Genomic DNA, 22,955 nt, shown 5'->3' with positions numbered 1-22,955 from the left:
TCTTGAAATTGCTGTTGTGCCATGAAAGACATCCAACATGATTAAACTATGTGTCTCATTACTCATCTTAATCATTAACACTACCCACAGGACCAATGGCATGTATTTATGGATATCAAGCAGACATTTGGAGGGAAAGAAGAAAAGTTCATGACTCCAGTTAAAGTAAACATCAACACTTAAAAACTGAATGAAACCACATTTAGTAGATACAGCACTGTGGAATGCAGCCAGTGAAAAAATAACAACAGCAAGTGCTTCCAAGTATTTCTTCTATGTGCAGTTTAAGTATAATTTTTACATTAGGCTTGTGAAGATACTGTTATCTTGGATAACAAATATGCTTTTATGAGATTTTTTGCTCAAAGTCTCTCCATGGCTTTTCAACATATTACAACTTCACTAATGCAGATTTCAAATCATTCTATCTATAAGAGCTATGAGGTACAGTGCACAGATGTACAAATCCCTTCATCTACAACTGCTCGTCTGGAACATAAAGGAAAAACTTCAAGAAGCATTCCTAAACGATCTTGATTGCTCTAAATAGACAAAACCCATATTCCTGTTCACCCCTGTATAGAGAGAGAAATTTTGTATTTTTATTGTGGGGCAATAAAAATCAAAACAGAGAATACAATTATGTACTTTTTCCCTATTTGCCTTCACAACCACCAGAAGGAAAATGCAAAAGGATCTCATTTTTAAAAAAAGAGGCCAGAAGGATAAAAAGACAAAGTAATATAATCTCAAGCATGCATAAAAGAATATTCGTACTTGGTCTTTGAAACTGACAACATATTAAGTCTTGACATTACCTTTTTGCCTGGCCTTGGCTATTACTTCAATGTGTTTCATTGCTGCCTTGAGCATCTTCTTCGTTACAACCGTTGGAATGTCCACCTAAAGAATAATTTCAAAATCAAACCAAAACTGTTCTATTCCACTCCCCCCCCCAAAAAAAATTTATTACAGACAACCATTAAACAGTAAGTTGCTTATATGTTCTGGTTTGAACCATAAAATGAACCATAAAGAAATAATCTAAAATTCTCTAGGTGAGCTGACAGTGTCCTCATTCTTCTGCCAAGGTATATAAAAACACATAGAACTAAATGCTATAAACAACACAGTTAACACATTTATTGCCAAGTCATTCCCATTACAATTTTTTCATTGCAATAAATAAAACAAGGCAGTGTGACTTTTGAGTCACAGCAGATGAAGCCTAGCTCCATGGGACAATTTGACCACCAACAAAAGGATCAAGTTAACTATGCTCTGCTTCTAACACCTGCATGACTTAACACTCTGCAGTCGTGTCCACAAGGACTAAAACCAAAGAGAAACCTTCCTACGTACAGACAGAAAAAATGTCACCCCTGATGATGATGGCAGAACCAAAAGAGTATTTGAGTTACACAGTCAAAAGACCATTAGTGCCAAAAGCAAAACCATGTGATCATAAGCCAAACAAAAAACATGTATGATTTAATCAAGGATTGTATTAGGGTCCTGCATTTCTATTTTCTTTGGTGGCTACAAAAATGGAAGGAGAACAATTCAGGCACAAATGACTTTGGGTTGCCCTAGCCCTGCTCCAAACGGGCTCTGATCACAGTGCTCAGGGCTGTATCCAAGCTGGTGCTGAAAACCTCCTGAGCTGAACACAGTCACCTCCTCCAGCCCCAATCATCTGGGTGGCCCTCTCATTGAACCTGCTCCACTTTCTTGTAAAGAAGAGCCCAAAACTGGATTAGTATCCTAGATGCCATCCAGAGAGCATCCAGTGAAGGCAGATAATCACTTCCTTGATTTTATCTGCTCCTGTTATTTTAGTCCAAGATGCTGTTGGCGTTTTAAGCTGCCACTGATGACTCATATTCAGCTCACAGCCTACTATGGGTCCTTTGCAGCAAGTAGAACTTCTCCCTGAAGCCAGCCAGTCCCCAGCCTGTACAGTTTCAAGGAATTCTTTATCACCTGCAACAGTTTTCACAGAACCTCATCTAGAAGGTGTTTACACTTTGCATACTCTTTATTTTAAATAAGAGACACCTTAGAGATGCAAAAACATACACCTGTAAGTGTTCAAAACCTAAGAATTCCAACCAAGTTTCTTTCCTAATGGAGGAATCCCTCCTTGATACAGCATCTTGCCAGACAAGAAAGAGACAATGCAATTGCAAAGGCCACCAGAGTCAAGAGAAAAGTTGGTGGTTTTTATTCAATTGTACAGGGAGAATATTGCATAGTGCTGCATGCTCCCCTATAATATTTGAGGTGCACAGCTATGACCTGATCTGGCCAGCCCCAACAAGCCAGTACAATTGACTGGAGCTGCCTAAAAGTAAGGTCAGCTCCTGTTTACAAGCACAAAAGGACAAGCCTCTGCTTATCAACAGAAAATCCTGTCTTTTGTGCCTCACATTCCAACAGTAATTTCTAGAAATTAAGAGTTTCCTATGGCATATAAGGATAGGGCAGTGTTTCCTCCTGCAGAGGTAACTCAAAGAGCACAGTCAAGGAAATTGTTATCAACTCTGCAGCAGACACTGTGAACTTTTGTCAAAAACTTTCATCAGATGCAGGGTTATCTGCATATAAAGGTGTGGTTTAACACTTCCCTTTCCCTTCAAAATCCATAACCAATGGATCCAGCAATGGCCACAGCAAGGAAAACCCAGATTTGAAGTATTTCAGCATATTAGAGTTGACTGGCCTGAAGTGCTTCTAATTTAATTCAAAACCATGCTTTGACCTAGGCAGCTTTAAACAGAAAACAAAAGTATTCTTTTCATTAAAGCAATTTGTAATTTTAAGTCTCAATTCAAAAGTAGAATATTCTTTGGCAAAAAATTATAAAGATATAATCTAAAAAAATGAAAAAAAAGCCTGTGTTTTCTTACACAATTCTTCCTCAATTTAAACATTTTATCTCTATTAGCGAGAACTACTGCTTTCAAGCATTTAATAATAAATCCAAAACAGAGTACAGCTGCTTGGCAAGGTATACAACTATTTTATTTTTCAAATGATGATGATGAATTTCTCCTCAACATATGCATTTCTGTGATGAACTTTATTTTGTAGGTCTCCTGACAGTGCTTAATATTGGCACATGTCTTGAGTGTTTGTTGCACATACTGCCTACCCAGAGAACTGACGATACTACATTTAAATCCTCACCATCAAAGGCAGAGATTGTAAATTAGCACTCTACGTCAAGGTCCTGTAATTCACTTGAGATATCCCAATCAATGCCTTATTACGTGATCAATACAGGAGACATGGTCACTTTCTGAGTCAACAATGGATCCATGCACAATGCAACTAACACCAGCAAGTATTACAACTCCAAATTAAATTTTAAGACCTTGGTCTAGATTTTCCCTTTGAAGCTTTACTCCACTTTCACACCTCCATGCAATCAATGTCTGTTCTGCTACACAGACATTTCCTAATCTTCTCCCATGTCCATTTTAAAAAGTAACATGCCTGATTTAGAGTAAACAAAAAAGTCATCTGGATTTGATATGTAAGAAGGAGAGAATCACACTGTTAATAAGTCATGACAGGGTACATGTACAACTTGTAGCTCAGAAAAAAACGCTGTTAGTAAGGAGGGCGGAAAAAGACACATATTTATGGTAGTGGCTCCAACAGAGAGGCCAGCACTGACTAATTCTGGAAATTGAGTTAGCAACCCTTTCTGCTTAGAACAGCCAAATAGTTGGAAGCAGTTCCTGTGAAACAGGCTTGGAGCACTTTACCAGGAAATAGCTGTGCTGTTAAAAAGAGAGCACACAGCAAAAAAGTCTATGCTAATAGATTAAACACATCAAATAAAAAGTATGTGCTAATAGATTAAACACAGCAAATAAAAACTTGTAATCTTTAGCACTCAAAATGCTCCTGAAGAACTGCATTAATGTAAGAATCACATCTGTTTCAATTCTTACAGTAACCTGCTCACCTAATGACAGTCTATTCTTTATAGACAATGTAAGGGCCTTGTTTGCATTTTAAGAAGACAAGCAAGCAGAAGCTATAACACAGCTCACCAATTCCTAGTAGGTTTTTTTCAGTAATTCTCAAATTAGTTTCATCTTGGATTAAGTCACCAAAAGACAGCTAAAAGATCACAAGGTTTTAATAAAGCCTTGCACTGGTGTAATAAATATATCCATTTGCAAGAACTGGGGAAAGGTTTGAGTCACAAGGGACCTTCACAGATCCCCTGCCATGGCAGGGACATCTTTCACTGGAACTTTGAGGTTGCTCAAAGCCATACACACACAATATTGAACACTTCAAATGATGACTCTTCAGAGATGGTTTACAACTAGGAAGGGGATAAGCTCCAGAAAGATGGGGTAGAGACCACAAAGAAGTAACTTGGATGATTAGAAACAACCTACACCATAGGGCTGACTTTGGAATCACAATTAAAAAACAAAAAACAGAACTCACAAGAGATGGATATCAATTAATTCTGATGGAAAACCAAGACTAATACCTTTAAGTCACCTTACCTTGTGAATTCTCCGAACTAAGACAGATGCAAAAAACCGTAGTGTCCCTCTCAGTTCATCCACTGAGGACTCATCATCAGTAATATTTCTGCAGTGTTTCAAAGCATGATATATGAGAAAACAGAACAAAATAAATTTCTATTAATCCAACCACAATACATTTGGTACTATTAAAAGCATAAGAATAGGAACATGTAACAGCTTGAATTAACTGAAATGAAAGCTACCAGAGAGTCAGCAGTCTTCTGCCTGAGGAAAATACACAGCATTCCCACAATGTCTGTGCACACAACAGCTTAAGAAAAATGTCAGGAAATTGCAATGATATACCAATTCCTGCTATCATATACCATCTGCACGATTTTGACTGAGTAAAATCTAACCTAGTTTCTACATATGGAAACACATCCAAACTCAATGGTATAAAGGAAATTGAAATTATTTAAAGTGGCTTCTGCTTGGAAGCAGAGAAGAATTCAAATAGATTTCCAAATTGCTATGTCAAAATATCATCCAAACTTTTAATCTGGCTTGCCAGTTTCCATCCACTGCAATAAAATATGTTCAGTGAAAACTCACGGTAAAAATAATTAAAGGTGATTCAGGAAGAAAAATACCTAACTGCATGACTTTTTTGGAAAACTGAACGAAAACAGGAAATACATTAAGTCTTAGATGAAGAAACTGCATGTAAACGGAGCGGAAAAAGATCACGATGCCAGCGTTCCACAAAATGCAAGTGAAAACCAAAAATCTATCCGTTATTAATATGAACTTTAGAGCATGACTAATATATTGGTAAAACTGAACTATAAAAGCTGAATAATGACAAAACAAAGGAAGTTGTATCCAGTTTTAACTAATGATCATACGCAAGAACATCACACTTTTTGATGATAAACTAGTGTAGTAAGTAGAAATATTATTTGTGTTATAAAAGAACACTACAAGCAAGAACAGGACATTTAAAAATAATTTTTAAAATTATGCATAAAACATTTTGTATTATTCAGCATCCAACTTTTAAAGCACTTTTAGCCTGGGTTATAGAACATTCAAAGGCATGTTACTGATGAACAATCAGGTACATATACTAGAGATATCAGTGACCTGAGAGTCAAAGTATGCAACTAATTGCATGAGAAAAGGAAACACCTCAAAGCAAGCAGCCTGGCACAAGAAACACAATTATCCTCCAACTGCTAATCACATGCAGATAACAACACTGTAGGGGAAAGTTTGGTTTAAGATCAGCAGCTGACATTTTATAAGCAATATGTTTAGAAAATACGCACATTGTCAAAGGGATTAGCATTGCCAAGGGGTTAACAAACTGACTGTATTATGGTATTACTAGCATTTGACAGACAGGAAGACACATGAAGTAATTTGGACCAAGAAGTTGTTATTTTATTGACAGTTGGATAACCAGTATCTTGGCTAGCTCAACTTGGACATGACTTTATGCCACATATTCTCACAACAGATTTGCAAAGACATTCTTTAAATCACCAGCAGACTGAAGACTGGCGAAAAAAACATCATGAACCTGTAAAATGTCAAATCTCCAGTGACTCAGGGGAAAGTCCAAATAGCCCTCTTGGAAACATTTTAAAAGCTGGCTGTGTTTTCCCAGAACTTTAGGAATATTAATTGTAAACAGTTACAGAGTCTAATGTCTCAAGAGAGATACACCCAACTGCTATCGCACGCAAAGCCTTACGGTTCCACTGATAAATGAAAATCATATACAAATAACAAAGTGATATTTTTCCTCTGTGTGTCAATTTTGTGTCAAGTTTCTTACAAAACCTGGCTAACTGCTTTCAAAAAGATGTAGAAAATAAGTCAAAAGCTAATAAAAATGTACAGCTATGGTTTGCAACTAAACAAAAATTCTGAATTTTTCTTGCATTACTTGCATTTAAAAAGAACTTTCATTTAAAATAGAACAGCTCCACATGTGAAAACACTGTGTTTAGTCACCATCAAAGAAAAATGTTTTCATAGTAATGTATTACAAAAAATTTGCTAATTACTGAATTCTGTCCTAATCTGAGAGAGCTCAAGTTGCAGTACGATCAATGACCAAAAATATTTAGTAAGCACAGAGTGAGCCATTCAAACTTTAAACTGTATTTAAAATAAGCTCAGTATAAGCAAGATATTGTATAGTTTTGCTGTACAGCATAAGCAATAGACTTAGATCTGTCTTTAGTAGCTCTATAAACTTGGCATTACTTACAACTAGGTTCTGTTTTTCTCATACTGTTGAAAAAAAAAAGATCTTAATATAACCAGCATAAATACTTTGAAAAATAAAAACCAAAAATGCACATAGGTATAATGACCTATTTCAGCAGAATTCACTGGATTTTAAGCACTCACCCTCACTCCCCTAAAGTGGTCCAAATTTAGGACCTGCTTAAATTTTAACCTGCTACTAAAAAATTTGAAATTCTTACACTATTTATTAATGAAACAAAAATAAACCAGTTTTTATATGCTTACAGCACTTTTATTCCTAAGCAAAAAATCCATTATTTTATCTTGCAACATACCCTGGAAACGTAACACTTCCCTGGCTTCTGACTGAGATACGTCCTGGTAACACTAATGTCCAAGACAGCATCAGTTGGCACAGCACATAAAACAAAAAACAAGTTTTTTTTTTTAAATAAATAAATAATAATTAAAAAAATAGGTAGCTTCTGTGCCAAATCCATTCACATGAAAGGCAGAGCAGCTAGCCCAAGGAATTATGCCCAAACTTTTCTATGCAAAGGAACGTAGCCAAGTGTTTTAGCAGCCTATCTGTCAAGTATGAATTGCCTGCTAGTGCTCACCCAGCCACGCTGCTAAATAAGGAGAGCGTGGAGCAAAGGCTCTGGGAAGAATTAACCTGAGTTAGGTTTACTTGCTCAGAAAACAAACATGCCCTGGATGCATGAATTCTATTTCTCAAGTGACATGAGCTTCGCCAACAGTGCAGGTACAGTTACAGTAGGAAAAATCAGAGCTGACATACTCTACAAGCCGGCTCTCAAACTATGGCATACAGACACAGTTCAGGTCTCCCTGCAGAACCCCTGCTGGAAACACCTGAATGTCAAGACTAAATAGGGTCAGATCTGACATTACTACTGTTAAACTGAAACCAGTAAGCCTTTCAGGACCAAGTTCCTTCCTGCAGAATTGCTTGGACATTACAGCACTCACTATAGATCACTGAACTCCCAGTATTTCAGGTTCATTATTTGAACCTGAAATCTAACAACCTTCAGGCTGTTAGATTTCATCAGCATGGTGTGAATTTATGGAACTAGCTCAAAATCCAGAGGTATAGCCATGCAGAACTTAAGACAGGGGAGGAACACCTACACTGCTCAGCAGAGGGCAAGATGGAGCACAAAGTAGGCTGGTTGGCTTCATACAAGGTGTATTTTACACCACATTTCTAACTGTACGCTACAGAAATAGTGAATTATTATCCCCCCCAGATGATGTATGCCAGACCTCCACTGCCTTGGGTGTCAGAGAGGTAAGTAATTGGTGGAAGCCAAGTTTCCTTGTCAGTCCATAACAAAGACATTAAAGACACTTTCCACCAGCCAAGAAAAAACTGTTCTCCAGTCATGCAACACAGGAGATGGTTGCTTTACATTTGTTACTTTATCAACAACCCAAGAGAATATGTTCTAGTTTTCTGTATTTGAAAATTTAAAACCTCGACGTTTCCAACTTGCATTCACAACACATGGTGCTAAAGCTCCCTCTGCTGTTTGCATCAGCAGTGAAGTTTTACACTTCAGCATATTCAACACACAAAGTTAGAGGTGACATGGGCAGGTATTGGCCACAATCAAAACCCAAGAGGCAAAGAAGGCTGAACAGTAAATTTTGGGTCCCAGAGACAGAAAAAAATCCAAACTACACAGAGTAAAAATAAAAGAAAGCATACTTTTTTTAGGACAAATTGAACTTTCCATTCAATGAAAAAGTCAAATTCAGAATTAAGGCAAGATGTTGTTTTAACACATTAATGCCAGCATTATCAGTTATAATATTTTAATATCTTCTTACAAAGTATTGCAAAGCACTATAATATATATATATATAAAAGTACAAGGAAGAAAATCCAAAAGAAAAAAAAAACAACACAGAAAAAATAATCAGTCATAGTCTTTTCTTTATTCACTATTTAATAGTTATTTACACAGTACTATTCTATTCAGCACAACATAATCACTGACAGTCTTAAAAATTGGAAATTTATGAGATGATCTCCAAGAAGTTGGCCACAGGTAGTCGAAATATCTTTTCTTTAAAACCCTGCAAAGTTTTTTTTTGTTGTTTTTTTTTTTTAAGCAATGTGATAGATCAGTCTGCTTCTAATCTGGAAGTAAACTTCAAAGGTAGTGACAGGTTGAATTTTCACACAGATTTTCATCAATCTGTATTTAGTTCCAAGTACAAGTTATCTCAAAATAAACATTAAAAAATAGACAATCTAAAAGTGGTTTTAGGATGAAATCTGAATTTCAGAACCACCTCTATTATAACTACACTATCAAAAGATCTGTTCTACTCTGCTAAGAGACAATAAAACGATGATTCCTAGCACTCAAAAGGGTGCTTTATCTTTCACTAAGGAAACAGAAATGTTTATTTTCAGGTGTCAACTTCTTAAACAGGTTGATAAATATCGTGATATTAAAAATAGTAACTTTTAGGTAAAGCTTGTACCTGTACCATGGATAAATAAAGTTTTCCAGCACCAACTCAAGCACCTGTGCAAAACAAAGACAACCATGTTACCAAAAATACAGTTTACTACAAATCTCTGTTAGAAGAGTTAACATTACAAACACCTTCCAAAACTCATAGGACATAATTTATACATGATAAAACATAAAAATGTGTAAGTTGTGATCCTGTTGCTAGATCAACCATTTTTGCATCGTAATCAGTACTTTGGGCAAATAACATCAAAGTGATGCTTTCATCAGATATCAACACAAAACATCTGCAACAAGTACTATCAGTAACACGAAGCACAGTACCATAGCCACTGTCAGGCAAATACTATAAAAAATGTAGTCTTACCTTAAACAGCCTATCCCTCAATTTTCAGATCAGTCCCTGTTCTTTTCTGATGTAGCAGGGAGTGTCCCACAGACACAGTTACATACTACCCTTACCCCCACCTCCATCCTTTTTCACCCAAACCTCCACCTTCAAGATGGGACAGTCATTCCTCCATGATCACCGTTCTCAAAGAAAGCAAAAGAAGAGTCATAAATAGCAATTCCTATGAAAGCCATCCATAACAAGGAAGGAGACAGAGGATGCAGTTTTCTTAAGATTCCTCTTCCTTCAGTATAGCCCCAAGATATCACCCACACTACCTTCTCTCACTGCAACTTATACCTCAATTTGAATCAGGGTTTTAGAGATCAGTTTATCCCCAACAGCATCAAAGCTGATGAGGGCAGTAAGAGAGAATACATGCTGCTATGTGAGGCTCCTCAGCCATGTTCTGCTGAAGGAAAGGTTTTTCAAAGCCACTGTGTACAAAGAAAAATGTGAAGTCTGTTAGAAAGGAAAGCTGAATGTAACAGCTGATATACAAATGTCATTCATGAGAATAAGTGCTACTCTTCTTACAAGATGTGCTGCTGCACTCATTCACACTGCAAGAATTCAAGACTTACTAAATTTATACTATCTTTAGGGCACTACATGCCTCTGCTCCTCTCATGATTATAAAAGCATACTCAATAAAAAACACAAATGGCCTTTTTCATTCTTCTTGACCCTTCAGACATGAGCAGCTCAAGAATACTCTTTTTCTGTCTTCACTAGTAAGAATATCACCTACTCAGACTGGATAAGATACTTTCTCTTTTCTAGCTGTTCCATTTCAGTGATTTTCTTCCCCTCTCTCTGAAGAGACGTGTTGCAGCTTGGGATAACATTAGATGTCTGTATTATGGACCACACAAAGTCATCATGGTCTTTTCTCCTACCCTTACGTGCTACAGCAGTAATAGATCTCGAAACTGTAATACCATCATGTGTTAATGATGGATGGGTAAGCTAAATGTTTTATCATGTTGTTGTGTGGCATCCCCACCCCCCATCTTGTATTTCCATTTATAAGCAGGTGGAAGGGTAAGAGAAATGACAACAGATGCTTCAATTCCCAGTCTAGAAGAGATTAAAGAAATCCCAGGGAACCTTCTATGGAAGTCAATCTTCAGACAATAGAAAGGAGACCTCATCCAGCTCCAGTCAGCAATCACACACCATTGGCCTTAAAAGCAGTATATTAGACTACTTAAACCAATTTCCCTGATGCCTTCCATTGCACTGCCACTACATGAGCAACAATTTACTCCACAGAAATCTCAGTCTCACAGGTATGGTGACACTATTTTTCTTCATGCAGAGTTTCTAACAAAATAAACCTCTTTCAAGGCTCAAAGTGCACTCTTCAGAAGAAATGCCTTACAGAAAGCTCGCAAAAAATCAATCTGTCTATTAAAGGAGCCCTTTTCCTTCTTCCTCCACTTTTCCTCTGTGCTTCCCCATCAGGAGCAACAGCAGCAGAGCATCTTCTGTTTGGAGTGGAAAGCGCACTTTGGAGTGGAAAGCGCTTGCAGAGCCTTCAAGCACAGAACCATGCATTCAAAGGGATACAATGAACTCTTGAAACAGCTTTCTTCATTTATGACTACTATTTTTGAACTGACAGCCTGTCTATCAAGCTTTCCATAAATGTGCCAACTACAGATGCAGTTCATCAGATGCTAACATAACTTATTGGCCCTCTCTTCCTCTATAGTCCTATAGAGGCCTCTGAAGGCACTTGAAGAATTGTTTCCAACAGAGAGAGATCTGATCCTTATTGCTGCTTAAGCAAAACATGGTTCTGAGATTGATCTTCCCATGGTTATTAAATAAGCAAGGAAAGTAAAAAAAGGTGCAAAACCTGATGACCCTTCCCACTCAAAAGTGGAAGACAAAGTCTCCTTCAGATTCATCCCATGTTGTAGGAACTGAGCCCCAGCTGAACCATTTTACAGACTTGCCAGTGTTTCTCTTCCACAGCCACACTGTAAGTGCAAGCTTTATGGTACTGCTTCCACAGAACACTGCAGACAATCCCACCAGGCAAACACACAGAGACTGCATGCACAGAGAGAGACAACTCAAATTGCACTTTTCACTGGAGTCCACTTATTGCTGATAGGATATCAGAAGGCAAGACACATTCTACTAGGACTCAGGTTACCTATAAGGCCCTAATAAAACATGTGTGGGCACAGAAAGCAGCCCCTACTTGCAAATTAATTAAACACATGGCATGGCAGAGGCAGTTAAGTATGATGCTCCATTCCACCAAGGTGCTGAACAGAAGTTAAAGCAGCACTACTGTGTGAAATCATCCCTACTGCAAAAATGGAAGTGCTCAAGAAGTAATAAGCCATTAACTGCCACTAACTGGATTTCAAGGCATGTAGTCCATACTGGTTTTCCTTCAACCCTATCAGCATTCCAGACTGTATCAGTGCAATTGTGCTTGACAGAAAAAAATTGGCCACATCATCCACTGCACTTTCATGAAGCACTGGGGAAGCAGGACATGTGCACCCACTTCCACTCTATCAAGAACAAAAATATTATTCAGGCTCAATTGCTCACACTTCACACAAGCCAGTGAAGTAGATGGGACACCTCAAAAAATGACAGCTAATGATAAGCCATTTCCTTTTCTGTAAAGTATTATCCTCCAGTTTTAAATACAAATGATGAGTCATTTCATTTAAAGCCTACCTATTTTTAAGCATTTTGCAAAATGTCTGGTTTTACTATGCGTGGGAAGCTTGAAATTGGAAAAAGATTACAAGTGTAAAACCAAATACAGCAGGTAGCAATATAAGGAGCAGCAGAATTTAAAAAAAAAAAAAAAAGAGAAATTATTTTCTAGCATGCACTACAACACTGCAAGCTAGTCAGTCTTTGCTGCTGAGACAAGCTTTTTGGGGACTGCCACACAACTGACCCCAATTGTCAGGAGGAGGAACTGTGCAGACGCTGAATCTGATGCTGAATCAGTAACAGGTCAGAACTACCAGGCCCTATCAGAACAGAAAGAAGCAAGGATTTGATACATAAACAATTATAAAGCCTTAAAAGACAGCACAACCTGACAGCTGAGGCCACTTTCTGGGGGCAGAACAAGCCATTCCAATAAGAAAGCATACAGTCCACTGTGCTACTGCAAGAGTTCAGGACTTGCAAAGAGCACATTCACGCAACAACTGATTTCTTGTCAGGCATTTGTCTATTTCTTGCTTTTAGAAAACAAACAAAAAAAAAACCTCTAGTTCCATAATTGAGTCAAAAATCTGAGAAGAATTAAATGAGATTAAAAGACAGCAGCACCTTGATCCAGTGAGACATTTTTTTCACCACGCTGATAAAGAGTAGCTGAGCAGCTTTCCACAGATTTGACTTGCAACCGTCCCTCACACAGCAAAAATGAGATTGTAGAGATTTATTACCAGAACAACAGGATTAAATTCTCTTTTATAAAATCTATAGCACCTGGATTCTACAGAATGTAAAACTGACCAACTGATATCATGTCCTAATTCAAAAAGAAATAAAACATTGAAGAAACAAGCATAATGCAAAATGGATTAGAAACTGGAAACAAAATTATACTTAGGTCACTGCATTATTTTTGTGCAGGATGTAGCCCAAATTATAAAATATTGATGGATGCATGGTTGAGACAGTTTAGCATTCAACTATAATAACAAACATAAACCTGGGGCGAAGAATGTCCAGGCACAGGTTTTGTTATTCTTCTAAACCACGCACAGCAGCTGAGTAGACTAAAACAAGGCTGCAAACAATTAAGAATTTGCAAAGTGGGACAAACTATCATCACAACCCAAGACAGAAAAATCCATACTTGTGAGGAAAACTTGGATTTCTTCTGATTTGAGTGTGTATTAAATTATTCTGAAAGCACTTGAAAAACACAAGGTTCAAGACTCTGCACCTGGCTCAAATTAGAAACATCTGGAAATGAGCATATTGCCAAAATTCTTCAAGCTGCAAAAAAATAACTAGAAAAATTAAAACATAATAAAAAATTCCAAAATTATTCCAAGTATTTGAAGAAACTGCTTTTTAGAAACAGACTGCACTCTGCACTCCTTTAGAATCTAATTAACCTTAATTCAATTCACACTGTATCAGCTTCTCTCTAATGTATGACTAACCCACATAGGAAAATAAGAACAGTCTCTCCTTCCAACCTGAAGCAGGCTATCCAATTCCAGACCAGCATTACATGCTGCATCCTCAGAACAGGTGGTGAAGAGGAATATGGTGCGGGCAGAATCGCTCGCTACCCTTTTAACCAGTAGAGAAGAGCTGCAGTAAGGAACCATGCAATGACATTTCTCATCCCAAACAGTATCTGTCCAACACAGGTGAAAAAGGTGACTCACACCACTTCTTTGGGCCCACTGAGGAGGGTGACCATGGCTCGATGCCCTGGGAAGGTCCAGAACCCAGGCCTGGTTCTTCCCTCCAGGTAAGCACACAAAGGAGGTAAAGGAATGAGCTGCAGGGGCATGGACACACATGACCCACACCTGCAGTGCTAAATAAAGCAGGGCCTGGGACATACCACTAAAGTGAAAAGTGACAGCAAGGAAAAGGCCACTATTTTGGTAAAAGCAGAACCACAGCAATCACAAAGAAAATGCCAAGAAGATAACTGTGGTATCTACTCATATCACTTTCAAAGAAATACTACAAAGAACCTTTTCAGCATCAAATTCCCATTTAAGCCAAACAAGAAAATTTCCAGTTCTTCAGCATCTACAACATCCTTGATTAGACTGCCCCAGCTATTTTGGTACCACAAATCCTAAAAATATTAAATGCATAGAAGCATTTATTTTACATTCTATTATTAAAGCAAGAGTGTATTGAAATTCTATTCAGCAATACTGTCATTTTAATGCAGTCAAACTTATTTTAAAAATAAATTAAGTAACTTTAAAAGAATAAATGTTTATTTCTGAAATCAAAGAAGTCACTTCATTCAACTAGAGGAAGTCAACAAGTTGTTACCTTTTTTAAAAACATTCCTCAACTGTCCATGCCTTCCCTAATGTTTTCATTCTCCTCCCACTCCTTCAGTGGGCCATGCTTGGGACAATGTCTCACAGAGCTGAAGTGTTAGCTTATACCACAAACACACATAGCTCTGACTTCACACACCATGCTGTTAATTGCAAGAAATGACACACAAAAACTGACTCAGTTCTGCCAAGGCAGTTGTTCATCCTCCTACCACAGAACTCCAAAGTTGGAATTATAAATAAATGGATATTAATCTACAAACATGTTTGTGTATTTTCCTAGCTTCAAAAAACCACGAAGCTTATCTGTTTAGCTCTCAATACATTTCATCAAATATTAATCAAGGAAATAAACAAAAAACCAAGCCCAATGAAAAACTGCTCTTCAAACAGCTCTTTTTTAAAGAGATTAGAACAAAACAAAATTTCTGATTTACAGTCTTGCTACAAAAAATACATATGCTGTTCTTCTTTGAGTAAATTCAGCAATTTCTTTTTAAAGACAGATTTTGTTACAGATTCGCCTGATGACTTTAAATAGATTCATGGAATGGTTTGAGTTGGAAGGGACCTGAAAGATCATCCAGTTCCCACCCCCTGCCACAGGCAGGGACACCTTCCACTTGGCCAGGATGCTCCATCCCACCTGGCCTCAAACACTTCCAGGGACAGGGCAACCAAAAGTTCTCTAGGCAACCTGTTCCAGCACCTCACCATGCTCACAGTAAAGAATTTCTTCTTAATATCTAATCTAAACCTACTCTGACAGTTTGAATCCATTCCCCCATGCTCTTGTAATTTTTTCCATCTTTCTTGTAGGCTCCCTACCATCAAATTCTCATCTTCATTACAGAACTTTTGTAATTGGATCAAATCATCTTTTACTCTCAACTCCAAGAAACCAAGCAGGCTGAAATCCTTCATTTTTACAACTCAGACATGCTCAATTTTAACAGATCTTTCCATTATTCTTCCCAATTTACGCAGACGTGTGTTCTAGGTGCACTGCTACACAAGCAGTCCATGTTTAAAAGCAAGCCATCTTGGCTCCCTGCTCCCAGCAAACACTCCTTTGATTTGACTTTTACTTGAACAAGTTAAAATATCTGCAAGGTACATCTGAACCATCTAGTGAACCAGAAGCAAAAGGTTTCAAAGACACGTAATAAAAACCCGCAGAATTTTAATGTACTGAAGAAACAATGCACCAATTACCTCTGAAAGTGATGCATCAACCTTGGAAGGCACTTTCAGATCCAGCCATGGCTGATAGTTTTCCAGAAGCAAAGTAGGTCTGTAGGAGAGCACGGAGAAGTTTATGTAACAATGTGCAATTGACAGGTTCCTACTGTGATGTGTCAAAGGGCAGCAGTACCAAGCTTAGGAGAGCCACATATGTAATTTACCTGTGCCTCTTGCATTTGACCTTGCCACACACTGCACAACTGTGACCGTGGGGAAACAGCTCCGGCAATTCCAACTGCTAAGAGATTTGGACAAGCTTACATTCTCCAACATGATGACTCTATTAATATAGTGAAGCATTTGTGAATTTTCTTTCAGAGCATACTATTACAGAGAACTGAATAAAGACAAACTTATTCTTCCAGCAGGAAAACAAGATAACAAAGCATAGCTCATACGAAAAACAACTGAATCTTAAAAGAAAAATCGCTTCCACTGAAACAAAGTGAGAAGGACACAGATATCCTTTCACACCTCCACTCACCTCCCTGTACATTATCAGTCTAGTAACAGACCAGATGGTTTCTCTGCCTTACTCATAGCCTTGAACTATTGCAACTATACCCTTTTAGCCCTATGAAATTCTACATTGAATTAAGTTAGAAAAGAGCAATTTGCTTTGGGAATATTTTTCTTTTTGAAGTGCAGTACTGCTTAGAGAATTTTGATTACAGTGAGCAAAGCCTCACCACTGGCCTGCCAAAAGGACGGCATCTTTAGAAAAGCCCCCTTAAAGGAGCAAACAACAACATAGTTTCTCCACTGCCTGCTACTGAAACGCTCAAAATGTACAACGAGAGAAGCAGGAAACAACATCCTTGGACACCCCAACAACCGGCCTTGCAGCCATACATAGATTTGATGGGACTATGCAGAAACACGCGAAGAATTCAGTCTTAACCATTATCTATATGCCACAAAACACTTGTCAGCAGGAGTGTGTGAGCTGTACTGACGCACAATATTTCTGAAAGCAGCTAGGCTTAATAATTGCTACTCCATATAGATTCTTATCGTACTTTAAAAAGCACAAGACTCTTCACAGGCATATTTACCTTGGGTTCATATTTTATTGTGAACAGAAAATTGGGCAGGAGGGAGTCCGGTCCCAAGGAACAGTAAAGGTGACGACCCCAGCCACGAAGGACCAGAAGACCATCAGAACATGAAGATACCTTACAGACACACAGGAAGGAAAAGCCGCGGCGTGAGAAGGCGCAGCGCCGCCCGCGCCCGGCTCCCCGCCCGCGCCCGGCTCCCCGCCCGCCCGGTTACCGGTTCAGGAGGACGGTCGCGGTGCCCAGCCCCAGGAGGAGGCAGCAGGAGAGCGGGTACTGCCGGCAGGTCTCCCGCAGCCCCTCGGCGCCCCGCAGCCGCCGCAGCAGCCGCCGCCCGGCCGCCCGCACCCCCCATGGCGGCCGCTGCCCGCGCCGGCCGGGCCGGAGGCGGGGCCGCTTCCGCTGCCGGCGCCCGCTGATGGCGGCGGAGGCCGCGACGGGCCCGCCTCAGGGGCCGCCGGGGCGGGGACGGCGGCGGGGGAGGAGCGGTGCCCACGGGCCCGGGAACAGCGTCCCTGCAGCGCCGCGGTGGCGTTTGCAGCTGCGCTGTGTCACGTAGCGTGCTAAGCGCTGCAAATAGAAGGGCTCTGATGACAGCAGGCTTACCTAGTTATAAATACTTGGGTTCTGGACAACGAGGGGTTCCCAGCGCCAAGCGGCCAAAAAGTGCTACGTCTGATTAAATGCTCTATATTTGGATGATGACTGAACTAAATCATTCAGTGACTGGAACACTAAAACCCTATAAACACCGCTCAAAGCTTCGTATATTGGCTGTAAAGGAACAGGGTAGGAAATGTAATTAGATCCCACCTTAACATCAGTAAGTATACAAGAGTAAGACCTTGGAAAGAGAGGAATCTAGAATGTAGTTTATTGCTAGTGAGAAGAATTTAAAGCCAACTTCACACGAATAACGCCTTTGGTTACAGTGTAAGCCACAAGCTTTCAAACCACTGGAGTACTTTCAGCAGCTCTGTAGTTACGCAGCCTTACAAAACTCAAAGCTCTGCTAATAAGACACGGCTGCTTGTGGATGTATCAGTTCAATGGGCAAAATGAAACAACTTCTGGGAGCTCGAACCCATAAAGGGGCTTCTAAGTGCAAGTATGAAGGAAACCTGCTCAGAAAGAGATGCCTGCTTTTACTTGTTTTGAGAAGTTGCTGTAGCCTTGTATGTCCATTTGCACGAGCCCCGTGCAGGCACATTGGGCGCACAGAAAAAGTGAGGGCACATGAAATACTGAAATACATCTGTTCAGATGAGCCATGTTTACAAATTTCACTGAGATCCCCTGCAACTACGCTGTTAAGAAAATACTGGTATTTGGAGGGTGAGTCAGCATCTAGAAATTGAAATCCAAAAACAGCTCTCAGAATCTTTGCTCGGATGCTTTGTCAGTTTATGCAACACTTCCCTTGACCTCTCGAGTAGGTGAAACGCTGCAGCACGACTTCAGTATGTTGACCTTTCTCAGAGTGCTTGGCAAAAGCCCACGGTCAGCTTGAATTTCTTTAAGAGTCTCTGCACAGTATTATTTCATGTCAGTCCACATTTTCTAGAAGAAAAAACCAAAGTGCATTCACACAACGAATCTCCATACAGCCTATTCAGAGGAAATCAATTTTCCTAAGATGCATTTTTTTGTTATCAGCTTACTTTATCCTCAGCTTTACTGCTGGTGATTTTTAGTCACTTATCTTGCAATGCTTTTAATAAGGAGTAACTTCTAAAAATCTGTAATTCTTACAATATTTCACGAAGATGCCACAGCATAGCATATCTGTAACACAGGAAGAGACTTGCATAGCAAACCAGCAGAAGCTTAAGTCAAACTTCTGCTTCCATTTCCAGGTAAACTTTCCAGGTAAAGTTTCTTCAATTTATAGCTTCATTGTTCAGAATTGTTTATTTACTGTAAAGTTGCCACATTCACATCTGGCACTAATTGTACCTCATTATCTTAGAAACTGCAATTTCCTTCACAGACTACATCTGCTGGGCAGACACAACAAACTGCTTTACCCCATCCTGCTCTGCTGGAGACAGCAGTGTTGGCATTGCCCATCACCCTCTGTCACTACAGACAGGCCCCTAGATTGTTCTGGTACACTGAAAGACTAAGCAGATGTTTGTTTGTTTTTCAACAAAATAAAACTATAGAAGAACAAAAGGGGACTGCTGACAACATCAAGCTTTTCAAAATTCTTTGAGAAATAAGAACTTTATCCATTCCCTGGAAATAGCAAGAATTGAATAGCAAGGCTCTGAAGTAATGTCGCCAGAACTGGGTTATTCGGGAAAGCTAGATCTTATTTTAGTATTTAAAATGTAAAAGGATCTTTCACTGATCGTACACTGATCATCTTGTGGAGTCAGTTCTCCCTGGGTTGGGGTTTAGGGTAGGTTTTCTTTGGTGGCAGGAGAAGCTTGCCTATTCTAGCACCTAAGAAGTATATTAGAGCAGATTTTTAACAACCTGAAATATAAAACTTCAGTTCTTGGCTAAGTAACATCAGTTATTAGGCTGAGATTGTATTTACCAAAGTGCTTTTTTTTTTACATTAAAAATGCTTTTTTAAAATAAGCCAGACAGTGAACTGTAATAAACAGATTCTCACCAGTTAATTGCATTTAATTTATTCTGCAAGTCTGCTTTTGCTCTTTTCAAGGCCTTACAGTGTTCTTCTTTCTCTCTTTCAAGGATATAGTTGTCAAGGCTAATTTACAATATCTAATCCTTCATATTTACTCAACAAGGAATTAATTTTCCTTTATAATTATTCCTCACAAGTCCCTGTTCGTTTTGTGGGCCCTTTCTAAGAAGCTTAAAAAGAAGGCTTCATATTAACCTTTAATTACAATCGTTTAGCAGAAAACTCTAGAGAACACTTATTTTTAATATTCATCAAATAGCTAGGCTTAAGTAAAGAAGTGAAACTGAAGTTGGCCAGTCAGATCCCAAGAAAGGCAAGCATTAGTAGGCTCTTTTTAGTACCTGACTTTTTCAAATTCAAAACTTAAAGAACATCCACCAACAGTTACTCGTTTCCACCTGAGATGATCCAGGCTTATGCAACAACTGTAAGGTGAAAACTGCCCTTTAGCAGGACTTTCTGGGCTTTAAAAGAACACTGAAACTCCTGGGAAGTAACAGGAGACCATTTGCTGCACATTTCTTATTTGGGTAGAATAATTACTAGCACTTTCAAAAGCAAAATTAGTTTTACTGTTATAAATACAGTTATATTCATTTGTCTGTTAATGACTTAACAAACTGTTCATAGTCTAGATTTATGGCATTTGGAAGTCATATTTCACACCGACCCATGCTTGCCAGCTGTACGGAAATGTGTGCTGCCTGTAGTTGTAGGGTCTTGTATTTGCTTCCTGGATCACATGCTGACCCTCAGTATGACCAGATTAAAGCAAACTGGATGAGAAAGTGAGAACCTGGGCCCAGAAGCACCTGCTTAATACAGCAACAGGGACTTTGGGTTCCTAGATAAAATCCCTTACAAGTTTTCTTCTAGACAAATGGCAGAATTCAGCTGCTGCAGTAAGGACCAAAATGGCAGGTGGGAGGGAGAAATGGTTTAAGAAAAGATGTGTGAAACATTTTGTAAAAGATCACTGGTCGTCACACTTGCAGGGAATGACAGAGACTTACAAGTTGTTTGTTTAAAAGCAGATTTAGAAAGTAATTGAAACTAAGGGGAAAGGCTAAGAAGTTTCAATTATAACACACCACTCAAAATTAATCTTTTTTTTTAAGAGATTGTAAAATACAATTCTGTCAGAAAACCTGAAATTACTTCCTAAGCTGTGTTTAGGACTAAAAATACCAGGCAGAATAAAGACTTGACATGCAAAAAAAAGAAAGACAAGGAGACTGGAACAATGCTCTGCAAACCAGGGGAGTGCTGAGGAGCACTGAGTGTGTTAGAATTTCACTGGGACAAGGTCCACTGGGAAGAAGAAAGAAAGCCAAAACAAAAAACAGGCAATGTACTACAGTCAGTTTTGCCTTGAAGAACTTGTAACTCTCAAGGAGAAAGTAAAAAGATTTAGAGACCAACTGGTGTATAGAGTTGTTTTCTTCAACTTGTTAACATGAAAAGGAATTTTATGAAGAAATTCTTTCACAGACAAGACACTGGAGAGAATTTAGATATTAGAGATGAAAATAATTTGTTTGGTCATAAACTACTATTTATGGGACATTAAAAAAAAAAAAAGAAAATAGAGCAGTAAGTTGCAAGGTGTAGAAATTGACTACAACACAATAAGAAATAGGGGCCTGCAGGAATATGTGCAAAAAGAGGAGAACTAAATGTATACAGGTGACACTGGAAAATTGTTAAAATAAATTATAATTATGATTTATGGTGACATTTGGCAAAGTTGCACTCCATATAAATTTTATCTTCATTCACCTGAGCAAAAAACAGGTTTTTGGATATGCACCTTAAGTATTAAGTGAAGTTGGTAAATTGGCTGTATGTGCAAAGGAAAGATCTGGAAAGCCTAAATTCTTTGAAATATGTAGGCTGATCAGGGAGGAATGAGGGAATGTCAAGATGGATGTTAAGAATTTGTAAGAATACGCTTGTGAAAGAACTAAGGAGCTGTACTCGTGCAAACCATTAAAACAATGCCTGAGCACATATCTAAGAGCTCAGTCAAAATGAAAATTAATCTGTTGACTTACTGTGGGGATAAAGAAAACCTTGCCCTGGACACAAACTGAAAATAACTGTCAGATCCAGAAGGAAATTCCTGCTTACCAGCCATGGTCAGGGGAGAAAATTTTCAAGTAGGGAGTTCAAGGATGAACTTGAGCCAGAATCCCTTGTTTTCAGCTGAATTAAAAAGTGTTAATCTAACACATAATCCTGTTAGATGATGTGTTTCTGTTAAATCATTACAAACTGTTGCAGCACCTACACCTCAGAACTATGGTGAGACCTGAAGAATTTAAAGCTAGTTAAGTTTTTCATCATAGATACACACTGGTCTCCCAGAACAACTGTGTTGGATCAGCCAAAGTTCAGCTGGGTGAACATCCTGTTGATGATGGCTATCAGGGGATACATACCTAGAAAAAGCTGTAAAGCATGGCAAGAATATATAATAAGTTCCTGGAGCTCTGATTCATAGTCTTGGGGATATCCTGAGAGAGAATTTATTTTCTAAGTTTCAAGTTGCTTTTGAAGAATGAGAAACTTTAAATCCATAAAAATCATGCAAGGAGTTCCACCCCTTGCACTTGTGTACTCCAAACATTCATGTGTTTACTAGAGATGGTGAAAAATCATTCCCTACTCAGCACAATTGCTACTTATCATTTTACCAAAATGCTTTGGTCACCTGAGAAAACTGTCTTTTCCAAAATTAAGATTCCTGCTCCAGTGACTTGTCCTTCACATAAAAGCACTTTTGTACCTTGTATCATCTTTGTTGTTCTCACTTTCCTTTTCCAATTTTATTATCTCTGTTGTGTAGCAGTGAGTAGAGACAGGCTGCAACACGAGGAACAAAACTGTTAAGAAAATAGCATTCAAAATTATTTTTATTAGACCTAGTGCTTTCTTAAATAGTTTGATTTTTTTTGCTCTGCTTCAAGAGTATTTTAACATTTTTGTCAGTGAAGATTTATGATCCTTTTTCCTCATTTGGATACAACTCGCATTTCTGATGGATTCGTTTTTTCCACCTTAAAAGAAAAACAGTGAAAAAAATCCCAACCTAAAGCCTTCACATACTCAGGAAATTCTAATCAAGAGGCAGAAGTCATTACAAGTGGAAAAAAGACTAACTGTAACTACAGGTTGCTTTTCTAAGGCAGCTAGTATCCAAGAAAGCTTTCTGTGGATACTTAACATGAACATGTAAACCCAGGCCCAGTGATGAGATCTGCAAGATCAGGCTTCTTGTGGTGAC

The 22,955-nt window shown here is 38.6% G+C and overlaps 1 protein-coding gene across 4 annotated transcripts in view; it reads right to left on the bottom strand.

The window, feature by feature from the left end:
• SNX14 (sorting nexin 14) overlaps positions 1 to 17,402 on the bottom strand; it is a 46,501-nt gene extending 29,099 nt beyond the window's left edge. For 2 of the 4 annotated variants that reach the window (XM_030944363.1, XM_030944365.1), the window contains exons 1-7: positions 17,228 to 17,373; positions 17,008 to 17,127; positions 16,114 to 16,190; positions 15,923 to 16,001; positions 9,282 to 9,325; positions 4,536 to 4,623; positions 819 to 903 (exon numbers count right to left, since the gene is read on the bottom strand). In XM_030944363.1, coding sequence (XP_030800223.1) covers positions 819 to 903; positions 4,536 to 4,623; positions 9,282 to 9,325; positions 15,923 to 16,001; positions 16,114 to 16,190; positions 17,008 to 17,127; positions 17,228 to 17,365 — 631 coding nt within the window. In that variant the 5' untranslated portion in view covers positions 17,366 to 17,373. Of the gene's footprint in view, positions 1 to 818; positions 904 to 4,535; positions 4,624 to 9,281; positions 9,326 to 15,922; positions 16,002 to 16,113; positions 16,191 to 17,007; positions 17,128 to 17,227 lie in introns of all 4 variants that reach the window. The other 2 variants (XM_030944366.1, XM_030944364.1) reach the window with 2 other exon arrangements.
• Positions 17,403 to 22,955: the final 5,553 nt, after the last annotated feature.

This window comes from Camarhynchus parvulus, chromosome 3, assembly GCF_901933205.1.
Source record: "Camarhynchus parvulus chromosome 3, STF_HiC, whole genome shotgun sequence".
Taxonomy (NCBI): domain Eukaryota; kingdom Metazoa; phylum Chordata; class Aves; order Passeriformes; family Thraupidae; genus Camarhynchus; species Camarhynchus parvulus.
Note: the sequence above shows the minus strand (reverse complement) of the source record. Positions and strands in the feature narration are given on the sequence as shown.